The 14,398-nt window shown below is 49.2% G+C and overlaps 6 protein-coding genes across 6 annotated transcripts; 3 read left to right on the top strand and 3 right to left on the bottom strand.

The window, feature by feature from the left end:
* Nucleotides 1–381: 381 nt before the first annotated feature.
* Nucleotides 382–1,237, top strand: L228DRAFT_267127 (synaptobrevin-domain-containing protein; the record flags this gene model as incomplete). The annotated part of the gene is made up of 3 exons (XM_018334954.1): nucleotides 382–419; nucleotides 473–1,149; nucleotides 1,206–1,237. The coding sequence occupies 3 exons, from the start codon at nucleotides 382–384 to the stop codon at nucleotides 1,235–1,237; spliced, it is 747 nt and encodes a 248-aa protein (XP_018188663.1).
* Nucleotides 1,069–2,056, bottom strand: L228DRAFT_281860 (hypothetical protein). Its single transcript, XM_018335922.1, has 2 exons — nucleotides 1,909–2,056; nucleotides 1,069–1,848 (listed from the first exon to the last, which is right to left on the bottom strand). The coding sequence occupies exons 1-2, from the start codon at nucleotides 1,939–1,941 to the stop codon at nucleotides 1,534–1,536; spliced, it is 348 nt and encodes a 115-aa protein (XP_018188662.1). The 5' UTR covers nucleotides 1,942–2,056; the 3' UTR covers nucleotides 1,069–1,533.
* Nucleotides 2,057–2,189: 133 nt separating this feature from the next.
* L228DRAFT_281859 (P-loop containing nucleoside triphosphate hydrolase protein) lies at nucleotides 2,190–5,076 on the top strand. The gene is made up of 3 exons (XM_018335921.1): nucleotides 2,190–2,970; nucleotides 3,084–3,605; nucleotides 3,710–5,076. The coding sequence occupies exons 1-3, from the start codon at nucleotides 2,256–2,258 to the stop codon at nucleotides 4,651–4,653; spliced, it is 2,181 nt and encodes a 726-aa protein (XP_018188661.1). The 5' UTR covers nucleotides 2,190–2,255; the 3' UTR covers nucleotides 4,654–5,076.
* Nucleotides 4,906–9,740, bottom strand: L228DRAFT_104560 (hypothetical protein). The gene is made up of 2 exons (XM_018328885.1): nucleotides 8,867–9,740; nucleotides 4,906–8,813 (listed from the first exon to the last, which is right to left on the bottom strand). The coding sequence occupies exons 1-2, from the start codon at nucleotides 9,483–9,485 to the stop codon at nucleotides 5,158–5,160; spliced, it is 4,275 nt and encodes a 1,424-aa protein (XP_018188660.1). The 5' UTR covers nucleotides 9,486–9,740; the 3' UTR covers nucleotides 4,906–5,157.
* Nucleotides 9,741–10,458: 718 nt separating this feature from the next.
* Nucleotides 10,459–12,145, bottom strand: L228DRAFT_219369 (GroES-like protein). Its single transcript, XM_018330212.1, has 2 exons — nucleotides 11,412–12,145; nucleotides 10,459–11,351 (listed from the first exon to the last, which is right to left on the bottom strand). Exons 1-2 carry the CDS (start codon nucleotides 11,779–11,781, stop codon nucleotides 10,576–10,578), a joined length of 1,146 nt encoding a protein of 381 aa, XP_018188659.1. The 5' UTR covers nucleotides 11,782–12,145; the 3' UTR covers nucleotides 10,459–10,575.
* A 483-nt stretch (nucleotides 12,146–12,628) lies between these two features.
* Nucleotides 12,629–13,784, top strand: L228DRAFT_259977 (hypothetical protein). The gene is made up of 2 exons (XM_018334216.1): nucleotides 12,629–12,871; nucleotides 12,938–13,784. The coding sequence occupies exons 1-2, from the start codon at nucleotides 12,718–12,720 to the stop codon at nucleotides 13,690–13,692; spliced, it is 909 nt and encodes a 302-aa protein (XP_018188658.1). The 5' UTR covers nucleotides 12,629–12,717; the 3' UTR covers nucleotides 13,693–13,784.
* Nucleotides 13,785–14,398: the final 614 nt, after the last annotated feature.

Below are 14,398 nucleotides of genomic sequence, written 5' to 3'. Positions count from 1 at the left end.
CATTTCCAGAAATGTCTAGAGATGACTGAGCAGAGAAACATTCAATTAAGTCTAGCAGATCAAATTTATTTCATTCAATATGACACAAGTAATTGGTTTTTCACGATTGAATGCCGTCATTGTACCTGGTATGCATTACCTCACTTTTAACATGTCATTTGTCCCCGTTTTAGTGATCGGCTCGTCCCGAGTAAGGATGACTAAGCGTCCCCAGACTTCATCATCATCATCAGCCTCATCTCACTCGTTGTCTTCTGATTATATTCGATAAACGCAAAGTCCTTTCAGTCAACAGCATCGTTGTTGTATTGTTCATCTTATAGTTACTGGAAAATATTACAACTATTGCTGTGTTCTTGTCAATAAGAACATTTCTCCGAGATGGCATCTTCGTCGACGCCGTCCACGCCCCTCCTCTAGTACGCGGTCCTTTCAAGCCCCCCTCCTTGAGCTGTACTAATGGCTTGCTTAGCTCCTGTATTGCTTATCATACGACCATTCTTGCTGAACATACATCATCACCCTCGTCCAAAGCATCTTCTCTGGCGTCGGTTATTCTGCCCAAGATCACCCATGATTCTCCCCAAAAATTGACCTACACCCACAATGACAACTATATCCATTACATTGCCGATGCGCCTTCTGATCACCCTGGAGCCGATCCTTCGGCTGGCGGATTGACTTACTTGGTTATTGCTCGCAGCGACCTTGGTCGTCGCATTCCTTTTGGGTACCTTGTCGAAATAAAAAAGCGGTTCCTCGCATCTTATAACCCGCAATCCACCGATTTTGGCGCCCTGCCATCTTATGGCGCCGCTGCATTCAACAGCGAACTGAAGACCCTCATGACCGAGTATGGAACGACAAAAGCAGGTCAGGCGGATGCAATTACCAATGTTCAAAACGAGATTGAGAATGTCAAGGGCATCATGACTGAGAATATTGAGCGCGTCTTGGAGCGCGGCGAGCGCATCGACCTGTTGGTTGACAAGACGGATAGGCTTGGAGGAAGTGCACGCGACTTTCGTGTACGCAGCAGAAGTCTGCGGCGGCGCATGTGGTGGAAGAACATCCGCCTCATGTTTCTCCTTGTCGTGGTTATCATCTTTTTAATCTATCTCTTTGTCGGCTTTGGCTGTGGGCTTCCAGGTATGTAGAACTTCCAAACGCTATCCTGTTCGACCAAGGTACTAATGATGCCGCAGGATGGTCCAAGTGTATTGGATCGCACAAGTAATTTATAGCTGTTGCTGCTTGTCCCATACGAGGACGATGTAGGTTCTAGCACCTATCATCTTTTCACGCTGGAAACTTTGTACTTTTATGATTAGGGCCTTTGTCCTTGGCTGTATTCCTCGACTTGATTCATTGGTTTAATTGTTTTTGTGATATCCCATCCTTCGTTGCTAGCCAAATATAGCGTCATATAGCATACCAGGTATCGAAAACATAATATTGAACACAGTAACGGATATAAATAAGTAGTTGATAAAAGGAAATGGTAACAGAAACAGATGCCTTTCTTGCTCGTCGTTATAATTTGGTTTGACCTTCTCGAGGGGCCTGGCCTGCTAGACGACCCGTGTCCCAGACGTAGCCTAAAGCGACAGGACGATCTGTGGAGCCAGCAGTGGATACTGGGAAAGGAGGCTTTTGAAGGCCATTTGTAAAGAAGACAGGATGACGAGTTGCGGGGTCATACGCCGTTGGGGGCATGGCTTCTATTTGCGAGCCAGGTCGATGCACTTGTTGCGTGGGCGCCGTCCCTGACGAAGGCCCACTTTCATTTTGGAGATGTCGTACTTGCTGTTGCCCCTGAGATGACCGCACTGGCTGTGCAGATGGGAACTATATATCGTTTCAGCATTGGACTGCCATGGTGGGAAGGGGTGGGGTGCAGATATCAACCTTTGGCCGAGATGGCTGCAAAGACGAAATCATGGAGAACGGTAATTACTTGAAGTCAAATAATATATTTATAAAGGAAATAATTACCACGAACAATTATTATATTCTCCAGATTTCCAGAAAAATGCTGGGTATAAAAAGAGTGTTGATAGATACTCCGTAGCTGATACCTCGGAGTTGCATACTGAATCCGTCTAATCATCGGACGTCATCGGCCCGTGATTGTCAAAACAACCGTCCTCCGTGCGTGAGTCAACACCAACAGCGACAACTGATAGATAACAAAATATAACCCAATTGGCGGTTACATGGGCTGAAGTAACAATTTTTGAGCTTCAGATTTGGCAATGCGACGCCCTCTACCGTTTCGCCGCTGGTGTAACCCCCAGCTCCTTACCAGGGCAGCATCGACCAAAGCTACAAAACCCCCAATTGTTCGGATCAAGGATGCAACATTCTACCGCCAATATCCTCAGCCCGGCTCTTCTCCAGAGGAAGAGAAGAAGAACCCACCTCTTTTCCCCGAATTAAGCTTCTCGATACCCTCATTCTCGTCCGAACCGCAGCATTGGTCCATTATCGGCCCTTCGTCCTCTGGAAAGACTACGTTTCTTGAGATCTTGCGCGGACAACACCTCTCCTTTCCGCCTACTGCTCGCTCATACCCGTACCTCGCGAGCGATGAAATCGCTTCCAAAGACCTGCGACTCCGCTTCCCTGGCCGTGCTTTACAGCATGTCGGATTTGCTGGAGAGAGCGGAGGTCTTGCCGGAACGGGCACTCGAGGCGCATACCTGAGCGCGCGGTACGAGAGTCGGCGCGAGGAGACGGACTTTTCCCTCTTGGACTTCCTCAAGGGCCACACGGAGTTGAACCCTTCAGAGGATGGCAAAGAGACTGCAGAGGAATCTGCGTTTCTTCAGAATGTCATTCGCGACCTACGGCTTGAGAGTCTGGTTGATATGCCCGTGGCCAATCTGAGCAACGGGCAAATGAGAAGAGCAAGGATTGCGAGAGCGTTATTAGGAAAGCCAGAAGTCCTTTTACTCGATGAGCCTCTTAGTATGTCATGTTCTTGTTGAGACGCGCAATGCTGGAGCTTGACCTCATATTGCACAAGCCAACGAAGCCTCGATACCAATATTTGCTGACGAGAAGTGCGTTCCTTTCAATAGTGGGCCTTGATCCTCCTACGCTCACCACCCTCTCTCCTCTTCTGCACCGCCTAGCAGAGGATCATAACCCTCGACTCGTCCTCGCACTTCGCCCGCAGGATCCCATTCCAGACTGGATCACACATCTCTGCTACCTCGGCCCAGACTGCACCATTGAACACCAAGGGCCCAAGGAAACTGTGCTTTCCAAACTAAAGAGCGCCGCTACCAGCGGCAAGACCAAAACGCACATTCTCACCCTAAGTGAAGTCGGCCGAACGCTCACATCCACTGGCATCATTGAGCCTGGAAGCTCCGCAACATCAGCACCGTCAGCAGGCACAGGTGATATGAACTGTACCACAGGCGCACCATCGTTCGCCTCACGCGGCGAAGCGCTTATTGAAATGGAAGGCGTCAAAGTCAGCTACGGCGACAAACAAATCCTCGGAACCTGGGAGCAAGACGTCAATGGCGAGAAGAAGAAAGGGCTCTGGTGGACTATTCGTCGCGGCGAGCGATGGGGCATTTTTGGCCCTAATGGTTAGTTCTCTCCAAACTCCTCCCTTTTCCTCCCTCCAGCCTATCAAAACCTATTCATGGTTCTACAATTCCCTGACTAAATTACTCAAAACCTAATGATTCAGGCTCCGGCAAAACCACGATCCTTTCACTCATATCATCCGACCACCCCCAGACATACTCCCTCCCCATTCGCCTCTTCGGCCGCTCTCGTCTCCCTCAGCCCGGCAAGCCAGGCATCAGCATCTTCGACATCCAATCCCGCATGGGCCAATCCTCGCCCGAGATTCACGCATTTTTCCCCAAATCCCTAACTGTCAGACAGACCCTCGAAAACGCATGGTCCGACACTTTTCTATCAAAGCCACAACTCAATCACGAGCGCGATCTCGACGTCGATGCTGCCCTGCGCTGGTTTGCGTCCGAACTTAATCCCTCTTTATCACCCTCCTCCTCTTCCTCTTCCTCTTATTCCTCTTCTTCGCCGTCTACCAAATCCCGAGCTAGAGCCGGCGCCCCAACTACTCGCGCCCGTAAATCCGCTACTTCCGCTTCCCCAGCACAATACTACGGAGAAGACGACGATCTCGACTGGGCAGACAGTCTCTTATTCGGCCAAATCCCCTTCTCCGCCCAGCGCGTCGCCCTCTTCCTCCGCGCCGTGATTAAGCATCCCGACCTCGTCATTCTCGACGAAGCGTTCAGCGGCATGGACGACTACGTGCGTGACAAGTGCTTGTTGTTTTTGGAACATGGCCAGACTATGACTTTTGATTCTTCCTCCTCCTCCTCCTCCTCCTCCTCGTCCTCGAGAACCACCGCCAGCACAATATACCCCACCCGCTCCATCGTCCCTACGTCTCTCCCCAAGTCCCAAATCCGCCTCAAAGGCCTGCGTCCCGACCAAGCCCTCGTCTGCATTTCCCATGTCCGCGAAGAAATTCCCTCGGTGGTGCGCGAGTGGATGTGCCTGCCTGAGCCGAATGAAGGCAAATCGCTGCGTCTCGGACGCCTCACCGGTCCGTTGGGCAGAGACGTTCAGCGCTGGACGCAAATATGGGGAATGTAGGATTCGTCCGGAGTTTCTCTGCCTCTCCCTCTCTCTCCCTCTCTCTTTGATGACCTTTGTTCTACGGGTACCCATTGTTTAATTAGATGAGGATGTATAAAAGGATAGTATTAAATATCTGTGTCACATGTCATAGAAGCAATAGTTTAAGTATTTGCATATTGGGTAGTAGTTATTAGTGAGCCTTTCTACGCAAAATTGCGGATTTTTATCCAAAAGTATCAAGGAAAAATTCAAAAGCATTTATTGGGCCACGAACAGGGAATAGATAAAATTTCAGACAATGATGCATTGCTACAAGATGTCAAAAGTAGTATAATGTACGTACAGCCGAAGATTGAAAAATGAGAAAAGGGAAAAGACAAAATAAGAATTAGAAAGCAAGAAATGGAGCAGGGGAAAAAAAAGAATTGGGGAATTTCTCTAAACCAACGAAAACATTATCAAAGATGAATATCAACAAACATATCAATGCAGTTCACACATTTCACCCACAGGCGCCATTCACGACATGGCGCGCCCTTTACCCTTCTTGGTACTACTTCTACTCTGACCACTGGCGCGAGTATGCGAAGACGGGCCAAGGGCAGGAAAGTCCTTGTCGTCCAGCACAGCAGCGGCAGCAACACTACCATCTAGGCTGTCTTTTCGCGGAATGTTATGCGTGACGCTAAACGCTGTCGTTGGTGGGTCGACTGGTGTATCATCACCGGTGGCGGTGCTGCTGCTCCTGCTGCTCGAACGACGTTTATCATTGCTGGCGCCCGCACTGGTATCGTCACCGACTTCTGCACCGACATCTGCACCGGATGGCGTATTCTCGTTTTCAATAGCGGGCGCCATGAGAGCATTAGCCTTGGCTTCGGCTTCGGCTTGAGCTTGGGCTTCGCGACGAGATTGTTCCTCTGCAAGACTGAGTTGGAGAGCAAAGTCGAGATCGTCGCTCATATCCATTTGATTGGTATCATTAGACTCATGGGGTTGTGAATGCTCTTTGGCAGACTGCGCGATAGCATCAGCACGAGAATTAGATCCCGAGCCGGAGCCGGAGGATCCAAGCCCATTCCCATTGGTCGAAGAATAATATCCAAATGGAGGGTCGTGAATAACTTTACTGGAGCCAAAACCAGGAGCTCCAGAAACCGTATCGTCTTCGGCAAGCCAGGCGGGATCAAAGTCCTCTGGGAGCTGCCACGATGGCGACGGTGGCTTGGCGCCTTTGCCCCACCGTACGGGAACATCGGGCAAGTGAGCTGCCGCAGTTGGAGAATTAGCAGCCTCTTCGAGACTCAAACGAATTGCTTGCGCGAGTTCAGGATCAAGTTCTTCGTCTTCTTGAATGAGATGCTCAGTGGAGCCGGGATCTGTGTCAGGCACGTTTGCTGCGCTGATCTTTGAGACTGCAGTGTTGCCGCTAGCGTTTGCAGCAGGTGTGGCGCCGGTACTGGGACCGTCGAAAGCAGCACTTCCAGCTTCGGCAATTGTGGATGCATCACCGTATGCTACATTGGCAATCTCGCTCTCTCGTCGCTCCTGCTCGGCTTTCAGGCTTTCCTCGCTTAGCAATGCCGCGTAGGCGAGAATGTCTTCTTCCGTAGCATCCTTGCCTAGTAATTCTGTGCCAAATCGACCAGCAAAACGTTCCGCCTCCCGTCGCTTTTGGGCCTTTTCAACTTCGAGTTCATGCTGCTCGTTGGCAATATAGCCCCGCATAGCGCCCCGGCCAGATCCAGAAAATCGTTCTCCGCCGGCATTACTTCCTCGCTCAGATCGGCGAAGCCGGCGTTTTTGGCTCTTGTACTGCTCAGCCGCGGACGAACTGTAACTCCAGTATCGAAGATACGTGCCCAATGAGACCATACCCCGAAGTACTGTTGGATCAGGGTCTAGGAAAACAGCCCCTGCTGCAAAAAGATTGATTCCCACACCCTCGATGGATGCTTCGGCTTGAACAAGACGGCGCCGAGCACGGGAAGAAAAGCGTGAATGCAGGGTTCGAATCGGCGAGAGAGTTGAAGCTAGTGGATCCCATGCCTGAACAAGGCCATCGTTGCCGCCATGAACAAGGTAGAGCGCTGACAAGGCAAGACAAGAGATTTGTGGGGAGTCTGTATGAATCACCCTTATCGGAGTTACAACGTTATCAATGTCCGCATTCGCCGGGGGCGCCGCACGCATGTCCCATACAAGGATGCTGCCCGTTTTAGTTCCGACGGCAAGAAATCGGGCACGGTGCCCGGGAACATCAGACATATTGAGTGACCGATATGGCTCTTGTGGAGGCGTAGCTAGTGGAGTTGACGCCGCAGAAAGACCGGAGAGATTGAGTAGTGGGTCTTCAGATGCTGTCAACTGAGCATATGCAGACTTGTCAATTGCAGATACAGTGATTTGACTCCCTTTCAATGATCCAAATTCGTACTTAGAGAGCCGCCATTCTTCGTAGGCTTGCTGCGGAGAATTGCGAGATGCCAACAGCTCAGGCGTGCTTGGACCTGATGTGTCACTTGCAGGAGGAAGCGGTACATCAGACACTTCACCCACTGGTCCGCCAAAGAGAGAAGGCTTCTTCCCGGGGATTGTAGGCTTAATGACCGGTGTTGCTTGTGGGGTCGATGGACCGCTTCCAAAGCGTTGGCCCTGATTGACTCTGAATCGAACAAATCGTTTGACATCTGCGGTCGTGCCATGGTCCAAACCACATCCAATAACGAAAATTGCTTCGCCTGCATCATTCCCATCATCACCAGCAAAGTCTACCTCCAACCGCCTTCGCATATCCCAGCCTTGGCATATTTTCCGGAAATGCTTCGGCTGGAAGTTGAGAAATTTTTCAATCTCCCGTGTCTCAGCCATCAATTGCTCCCGTCCCAGGCCAACGCCGTCCCAGGATGACCGCGGAGTGTAACTTCCGTCGACTTCAGATCGGCTGTAAGGGTCAACTCTAGCAAGACGGCGAGTGGGTTCCACAAGTGTCCATTGCACTGTCCTACCAGTCGACCATGCCAATCGTTCAGTTTCCAGCAAATCGAGCCTAGCCTGGCGGTCAATCTCGTGCCGTTTCGGAAACTCGGAAAGATAAAACACTTCTCCTAAAGCATTAAGAGCAACGGCCCAGATGCGAGACTTGGCGAAACGCTTGGCTGAGAATACCTCATCAACTACAATTGATATAATCGGCACTCCTGGGCTGAGAACCCATCGCGCCGTTATTTCCCCGCGGCCAAGGCGTTGATCGTTGAGCCCGTCAGCTCCAAAACTGTATGCTGTCACTATTCCGCAAGAGGAGCCGCTCAGAATCCCAATCAATCCATCGCTCATAGAAGGGATCATATTGGATTTCGCAATCCAAACTGAGTTGATTGACTCTGCCTGCGTAGGCACCTTGGGTATGCCCTTTTCCGGGGTGGCATGAGCTACAGATCCAAGCAGGAAGCGGCCTCTCATCTCCTCGGTTGATCGATAGTATACCGAACCTCCCGGGGTACCCTCGCCGTACACGCTGCCAAACGGTTGGCTCACATCCATGACATTCGGAGCTCCAACAAGCTCCCCAGGACCTAAGCCATATGGCGCATCGCCGGGGTGCGTGTCTGAAAACTGCAGAAAGCGCTGTGGATCTGTCAAACCCCAGGCGTCCACTTTACCCGTCAGAGGGTCACTCAGACGACTGGATCCATCCTCATCTGCGCCATGGATGAATTTGGGAAGCTTCTTATTTAAACCTGCGCCAAATGTAACGTGGATATGATTGACAGTCGTGTAGTGCTGTGAATAATAGGTATTAACTGCATTGCCTTGTGTTGAGCCGGAGCGGGAGGGCGTAGCAGGTGATTGCTGCAGCTGGACCGGCTTTCCGCGCCCCAAAGACCGAAGTAGCCGCGTGCGTAAAATATATTCACTCCTCCAGGAGGCGAGGGCGCTCAATCGAGTGAACACCCTTTTCTCAGACCGCAGTTCATCAATGCCATCATCTGAATCGTTGTCACTGAAGATTGAAGATCCCAGGAGCTGGAAGGCATCCAAGCCGGGAAAGAAGCGCGAAAAGGCGACTCTCCAAGAGTGCGGCGTCGTAACAAGGTCGCGAAACCGACGAGAAACGAGAGCAACTGCTGACAAAGAGGAAGGTGGTAGATATGACAGAACATGCGTTAGAACCTCTGTGTCGTGTTAGCTATACAGATCTTCGCGCATCCTTGGCGTAATCTCTCACCATTGGGGAATTCTGCAAGTGGCGACCTGTTAACACCCGGGCGCACTACACGCGACTTGATGACCTGGAAGCCAAGAGATTGGTGGCGTTTCGATGGAGATGGAGACAATGCCTGCTCATACTGCGTAATTCGATCTGCTGACGGGTGGTGCCCAAGGTCCGTACGAGGACTAGGCTCGCCAAACAATGAAGGCGTTAGAGTTGCATCTCCTATGGTATGTGACTCTACTCTCTCGGGGGATGGTCTGCTAGTCATTGGATCCGTGTCATTGTGACTTCCATTTATGTTGCTCGTAATAGGAGTAGCTACGGCAGTTGGAGCCAGCTTTCCTTCCGCAGCTCTGGTTTCAGTCGCGTCAACCTGTGTAACATGCACTTCCCCCTTTTTCATCCCATTCTCTTGCTGTTGAGCCTGGCCATTTTCTGGTCTAAGCGGCAGATTTTGAGATTGGACCTCTTCCCGCGGGGTAGAGGAGAGGGGCGACTTCCGCAGCCCCTCATCCCCCCCTGGAATCTTATCTGCGCGACGTTTGCCATGCTGAGAATGAGAAGAGGAGTGTTCTTTGATTGGGACGCTTGTCAAAGTACTGTTTTCAGCTTTAGAAGGCTCGGATTGCATATAAGACGCGTGGAAGGGTCAGTTAAAGAAGGGTGCGAAACTGAGCCAGCTTCGAGAAGTCTGGTTCAGATTTAAGCAAAATATGACGAAGGATTGCTAAGGGAGCGGAAGGAGAAGAGGAGATCAAATAGGATGATAAGTGGCGAAAAGTAGATAATGCGTGAGCGGCGACGAAGATGTTGGCAGTGAGCCAAAGTAGAAGAAAGGTGAGTCGATGACTGACTACCTCAGTTACCGCGTTTTCGAAATTTGACGTTGAAGAGGGTTTATCACGGAAAGTCATACATACCATAAACGTAATCGCCTTGTGCAAAACTACAACGGTGACAAACTGCAAACATACAAAAACTACTACAATAGCAATGCATTTCCTTACTTGGCCTAGCTAATGGTATTCAATATAATTGTTGATATGGCTTGCCAATTAACTCCCCGTTGTCCCCCATTAATATAACAATGTTGTGAAACTATTTCAGTTATAGCTGTCTTATTAATCTTACAAAATACAAAACATACTTAGTTGTTCTTGACCGGCTATTCTTAGTATTATTAGGCAGCAACTCTATATCACAAGGGCAACCTTATAGCTATAATTGCAGTGTGTAAGTTATAGAAAATGGCAATTAAGACAGATTTTTCGGGGGCTGGACGAGGGACTTTAGTAACGAGAACTTCGGAGCGAGGGGAGCGAGGGGAGCGAGGATGACTCCGCGCTCCCTTAGTAGGGTCGACAGTATAAACCATACCTGCAGCTAATTGTCTATAAATCACAATGTGTGATGGAACGCCCAGGTTGCTTTGTTGCTAGTCACGATTTTTGAATATTAGCATAAGGAAGCTTCAAAATCTCCTTGATCTTATATCGAATGATGTCAGAGCTAACCATGAAATCATATGTTGGTTGGCAGCGTAGAGCATGAGTCCTGTGGTAATTGAGAGGTTTGGATATGAATTGGATAATGAAGTAAATTGACTGGATGTATCATATCTACCGATTCCAAGGCCAAAGAAATAATTTGCAGGAAAGTGCAGAGAAGCTTTACCGCTCTGGATATGGCTTGAGATGCATGCTGAAAAGTTGATGCCTTGTTCAGAATTGAATTACAACCTTGGTTTCTTGATGCTGATCAAATCTTCGATAATATTCTGGCGCCTGTGCAATGTCGATAATACTGCTCACAATGAAGCTCGGGCGAGCTTTGCCACTCTCAATGAGCTCTACTAGCTGGGGCGCCAGATGCTTCGGATCTACTCCGCCGGCTTGGAATCTCAGCCCCTTATTGAAAAAGTCCGAGCTTGGAAATTGAACAGTCGGGGACATGGTTCGCCCCAGAGGCGTGCCGGGCGAATCTGCAGAAGCTGAGAAGACGCCAACCTGGCCGATGCCTCCACCGGTTGCTGTGACCGCTACCATATTCATAATTACTTCGTTCTCTTGATGCTCGAGACTGCCGTTTAGTGCTTCAAATCCAACGCAATCAACACTTCGACGGACTCCATTGGGCTCATGCTTGAGAATTTGCTCCACAGGGTCCGAGGCAGTGAAGTCGATAGGAATAGCACCGATGGACTCACCGAGCCGGAGTCGCTCATGGACGTGATCGACTAGATAGACGCGAGTCGCACCTCGAAGGACAGCAGAATATGCAGAGAGAAGACCTACGGGACCAGCGCCGAAGACGGCAACCGACTCACCAGCTTCGAAACCGGAAAAGTCGAGAGCACTCCAGCCAGTCGCAAAGATATCCGAGACAAAAAGATAGTCGAGATCCAGATTGGGAGCGGTCAGGTTGGTGGAGCTGTTGCTGCTGCTGGAGGGAATGTGAATTAGACTCTCATCAGCGAACGGAACACGGACATACTCGGCTGGAGTTTATGTCAGTCAACGGGACAGCTTTCCAAGGGAGATTGACCACGTTTACTTACCTTGACAGCCGGTTGCAAGACCATAGTCCAACCCCAAACCGAAAGCAACTAGGTCTGGGGCACCCATATCGAGATGACCGTCCGAAGCTTGGTCAGGGATGACCACCTTATCGCCAATCGTCAGGGAGCTCACGGCACTTCCAACATCATGGATCAATCCGATAGCCTCATGGCCCATTACCCAGGGAACTTCCTGGCTGCCGTAGACTCCGTGGTATGTGTGGAGGTCCGTACCACATATGGCCGAGAGTGTCACTTGCACAATTGCGTCTGTTTGATTGAGAATGGTAGGCTCTGCTAGATTCGTCACGTTCATCTGGAAGGGCGTACCCTCCCAAACAACGCCCTGCATGGTTGAATTGAGAGCCATGTCGAAGAGAATGATACGTCAGAAAACGAGTTGATAACTTCAGAGCCGATTCGACAAGAAGGGTGCATAAGCTAAGTGGTTTAAAAGCACGGGTTTCTCAGTTTCTGTGCTTGAGCAAAAGAGGAGTTACAGGCTGCCTTAATAGTTGAGATTTTATCTCAACCGTTGGTTGTTGGGAGAAGAATACCAGGCAACATTCTCTTGGTCTTGACCACTTCTTGTCCATTCTGCCTTGGTATGACAGGGCCCTTGTAATCACTTAGCCTTAAACATTACATGTGCTGACGAACCACAAATATCCAAGAGGTTCAGAGACGCAAGCTGGAGGAGTAATTGTCAAGTTTGTGACGTAGATTCTCGGAGCAAGATATTAAATGCAAGTACCCCTTGTTGGTGTTCAGGTACCATACTTATCACAAGGTATATACATGTATCTATTCAGAAATTGATAGAGAGGCAGGAATCATTCTGGAGCACACAGTCAAACTAGGTATCGAGTATCGATAGTTGACTGCAGCCAGAAGTTATAAACATCCTTGGCCTTTGTAGATAGTATTTGAATTATTCAGTCAAAAGGAAACGATTGTTCAAACATTAATCAAGTATACCTTATAATGATTATTCTCTTCTAGATCCCATTGTTGTCACACTGTGCAGAAGAAAATCTCTCTTGATAAGCCAATTTAGTATAATTCAGGTAGCGGGTATAAGCAACTTGCATTAGCTTCACAAACGGCTCAAAAACTAGTACAAGTTAGCACAATTTATCCTAATAGAGTTATCGGTAGCGTTAGTCGGCAAATCTACTGGTCTGTGGATCACTTTTGCCCTCCCTGGTCGATTATAAGCAACTTGCATTCATATTGTCTATGATGCCTCAAGTTCCTTTCAAATCTCCAAATGCACTAAGCATTGGCGCCCTCAGTTTTTACAGTGATGGATAACTCGGTCGACCCTGAAAATGTCACCATTCCGCTGACGTACATGCCCCAGCAAGCATGCATTTGGAAACCAGGCGATGATTGGACAGGTGTTGTAAATCAGAAAGAAAGGAGACGGTTGCAGAATCGACAGAATCAGAGGATCTACCGTAAGTGTTTCGGCTAGATGAGAGACTGCATGAAGGAGCAAATCTGACTTTTCATTGGAATGCTAGGATCAAGACAAAAGGGTCACGGCGCTCAAATGTCAGAAGTCACACAGTCCTCTGTGTCTTCAAGATCATGGTCAAGCTTGTTACTGCGCCGGCCTTCCTCATGTCATGCTCAAGTTGAAGATGACGAAGATCTCAAATGTGCACACGCCCCACCTCACGCACGAGAATATCTTCGGCAATTTGAGGCCACAGCCCGGCAAAGCTACCTGAGTGGCTTTCCCCGCATAGAACATTTGATCAGCCTCAGCCGTCTCAATGTCCATCGTGCAATTAACGAGAATATACTCGCGGCAGGGATGGCCCCTGACTGGATGAAAAGCGACGATTCGATATCGATCTTCAATCTCGTGCGCCCTGGTTTCACCGAAGATCTTATCCCACCAAGTTTACGTCCGACGCCCATTCAGCGGCAGATCCCTCATCATCCTTGGTTGGACTTTTTCCCTTTTCCCTGCATGCGGGATAATCTGATTGCTGCTGGCGATACATTTGATGACGAAGACCTATGTCATGACTTAATGGCTTTTTGGGACACGAGAAATACGGGTGCAACTTTACTCGTATGGGGTCAGCCGTGGGATCCTCGAAACTGGGAGGTTACAGAAGAGTTTGCAAGAAAGTGGGGTTGGCTGCTCCAAGGGTGCCCAGAGCTGTTATCTTCAACTGATATTTGGAGGATGAATAGAGGAGAGAAGCCTTTGGCTTGGAGGCAAATTTTGCGGCTATCGTTAGCAGGAACGAATCATTCCGAATGATACCTTGAAGGCTTTAACGCCTGTGTCTTTACGAATCAACACGTCTATTTCTATTTTTAAACAGATTTGACAATGATGAACTGAAAAGAAATCAACAGTAGAGCGTATTTGTAACGGGACAATGTATGTTTGGGAATTTTTAGAATTTTATCGGTGAGATAGACCTAGTCTTCCGTGGCACCGAAGTAGCTGGCGGTGAAACTTTCTTTGAAGGGTGGCGGCGATTAATACAGCAACTAGCAATACCAGCGAGTGTTGCAAGGATCAAGGCACCCCCAATCCCAGCAGAAAACCAATTCTGAGGAACCGATGATGATTGATCTATTTGGAGGCACTGCCGGTAAAGTCATTCTCACTATTTCTCTCACATCGTCCGCCTCGACACAGACCACCACTACATGCTCTTCCGTTAACGACCTGATGGTCTAAGCTCATGCAAATTCCTCTACACCAATCAACCGAACAGCCCAGAGAACAAGTTCTCCAAAGCCAATGTAAGGATAGAAACTCTGTCATTCTCGTTCTTTTCCCTCTAGACCTGCAAATCATGTGTGGATCATGTGTGGAATTTGCCAAATTAAAGTGCTAGATTGTTTGTGCATTGACACAGCTAGGCTGCGCCCAAACCCTTAAAAGCCCAACCCTACCCTGTACCCTACCCACTTTTCCTACAGGTTTAGGGTCGATATTTCTTCTCCAAAACCCA

This window comes from Xylona heveae, assembly GCF_001619985.1.
Source record: "Xylona heveae TC161 unplaced genomic scaffold L228scaffold_4, whole genome shotgun sequence".
In the NCBI taxonomy this organism is placed as follows: Eukaryota; Fungi; Ascomycota; class Xylonomycetes; order Xylonales; family Xylonaceae; genus Xylona; species Xylona heveae.
This window is presented reverse-complemented; position numbering and strand designations above follow the sequence as displayed.

Excerpts from the sequence above, each read along its gene's own strand:
- L228DRAFT_281859 (XM_018335921.1), top strand. The coding sequence starts at position 2,256 with ATGCGACGCCCTCTACCGTTTCGCCGCTGGTGTAACCCCCAGCTCCTT. Across the intron at positions 2,971-3,083 it reads TTTACTCGATGAGCCTCTTA|TGGGCCTTGATCCTCCTACG; the intron begins GTATGTCATGTT and ends TCCTTTCAATAG. Across the intron at positions 3,606-3,709 it reads GGGCATTTTTGGCCCTAATG|GCTCCGGCAAAACCACGATC; the intron begins GTTAGTTCTCTC and ends CTAATGATTCAG.
- L228DRAFT_281860 (XM_018335922.1), bottom strand. The coding sequence starts at position 1,941 with ATGATTTCGTCTTTGCAGCCATCTCGGCCAAAG. Across the intron at positions 1,849-1,908 it reads TGCAGCCATCTCGGCCAAAG|TTCCCATCTGCACAGCCAGT; the intron begins GTTGATATCTGC and ends AACGATATATAG.
- L228DRAFT_219369 (XM_018330212.1), bottom strand. The coding sequence starts at position 11,781 with ATGGCTCTCAATTCAACCATGCAGGGCGTTGTTTGGGAGGGTACGCCC. Across the intron at positions 11,352-11,411 it reads TCTTGCAACCGGCTGTCAAG|CCGAGTATGTCCGTGTTCCG; the intron begins GTAAGTAAACGT and ends CATAAACTCCAG.
- L228DRAFT_104560 (XM_018328885.1), bottom strand. The coding sequence starts at position 9,485 with ATGCAATCCGAGCCTTCTAAAGCTGAAAACAGTACTTTGACAAGCGTC. Across the intron at positions 8,814-8,866 it reads ACTTGCAGAATTCCCCAATG|AGGTTCTAACGCATGTTCTG; the intron begins GTGAGAGATTAC and ends AACACGACACAG.
- L228DRAFT_259977 (XM_018334216.1), top strand. The coding sequence starts at position 12,718 with ATGGATAACTCGGTCGACCCTGAAAATGTCACCATTCCGCTGACGTAC. Across the intron at positions 12,872-12,937 it reads ACAGAATCAGAGGATCTACC|GATCAAGACAAAAGGGTCAC; the intron begins GTAAGTGTTTCG and ends TTGGAATGCTAG.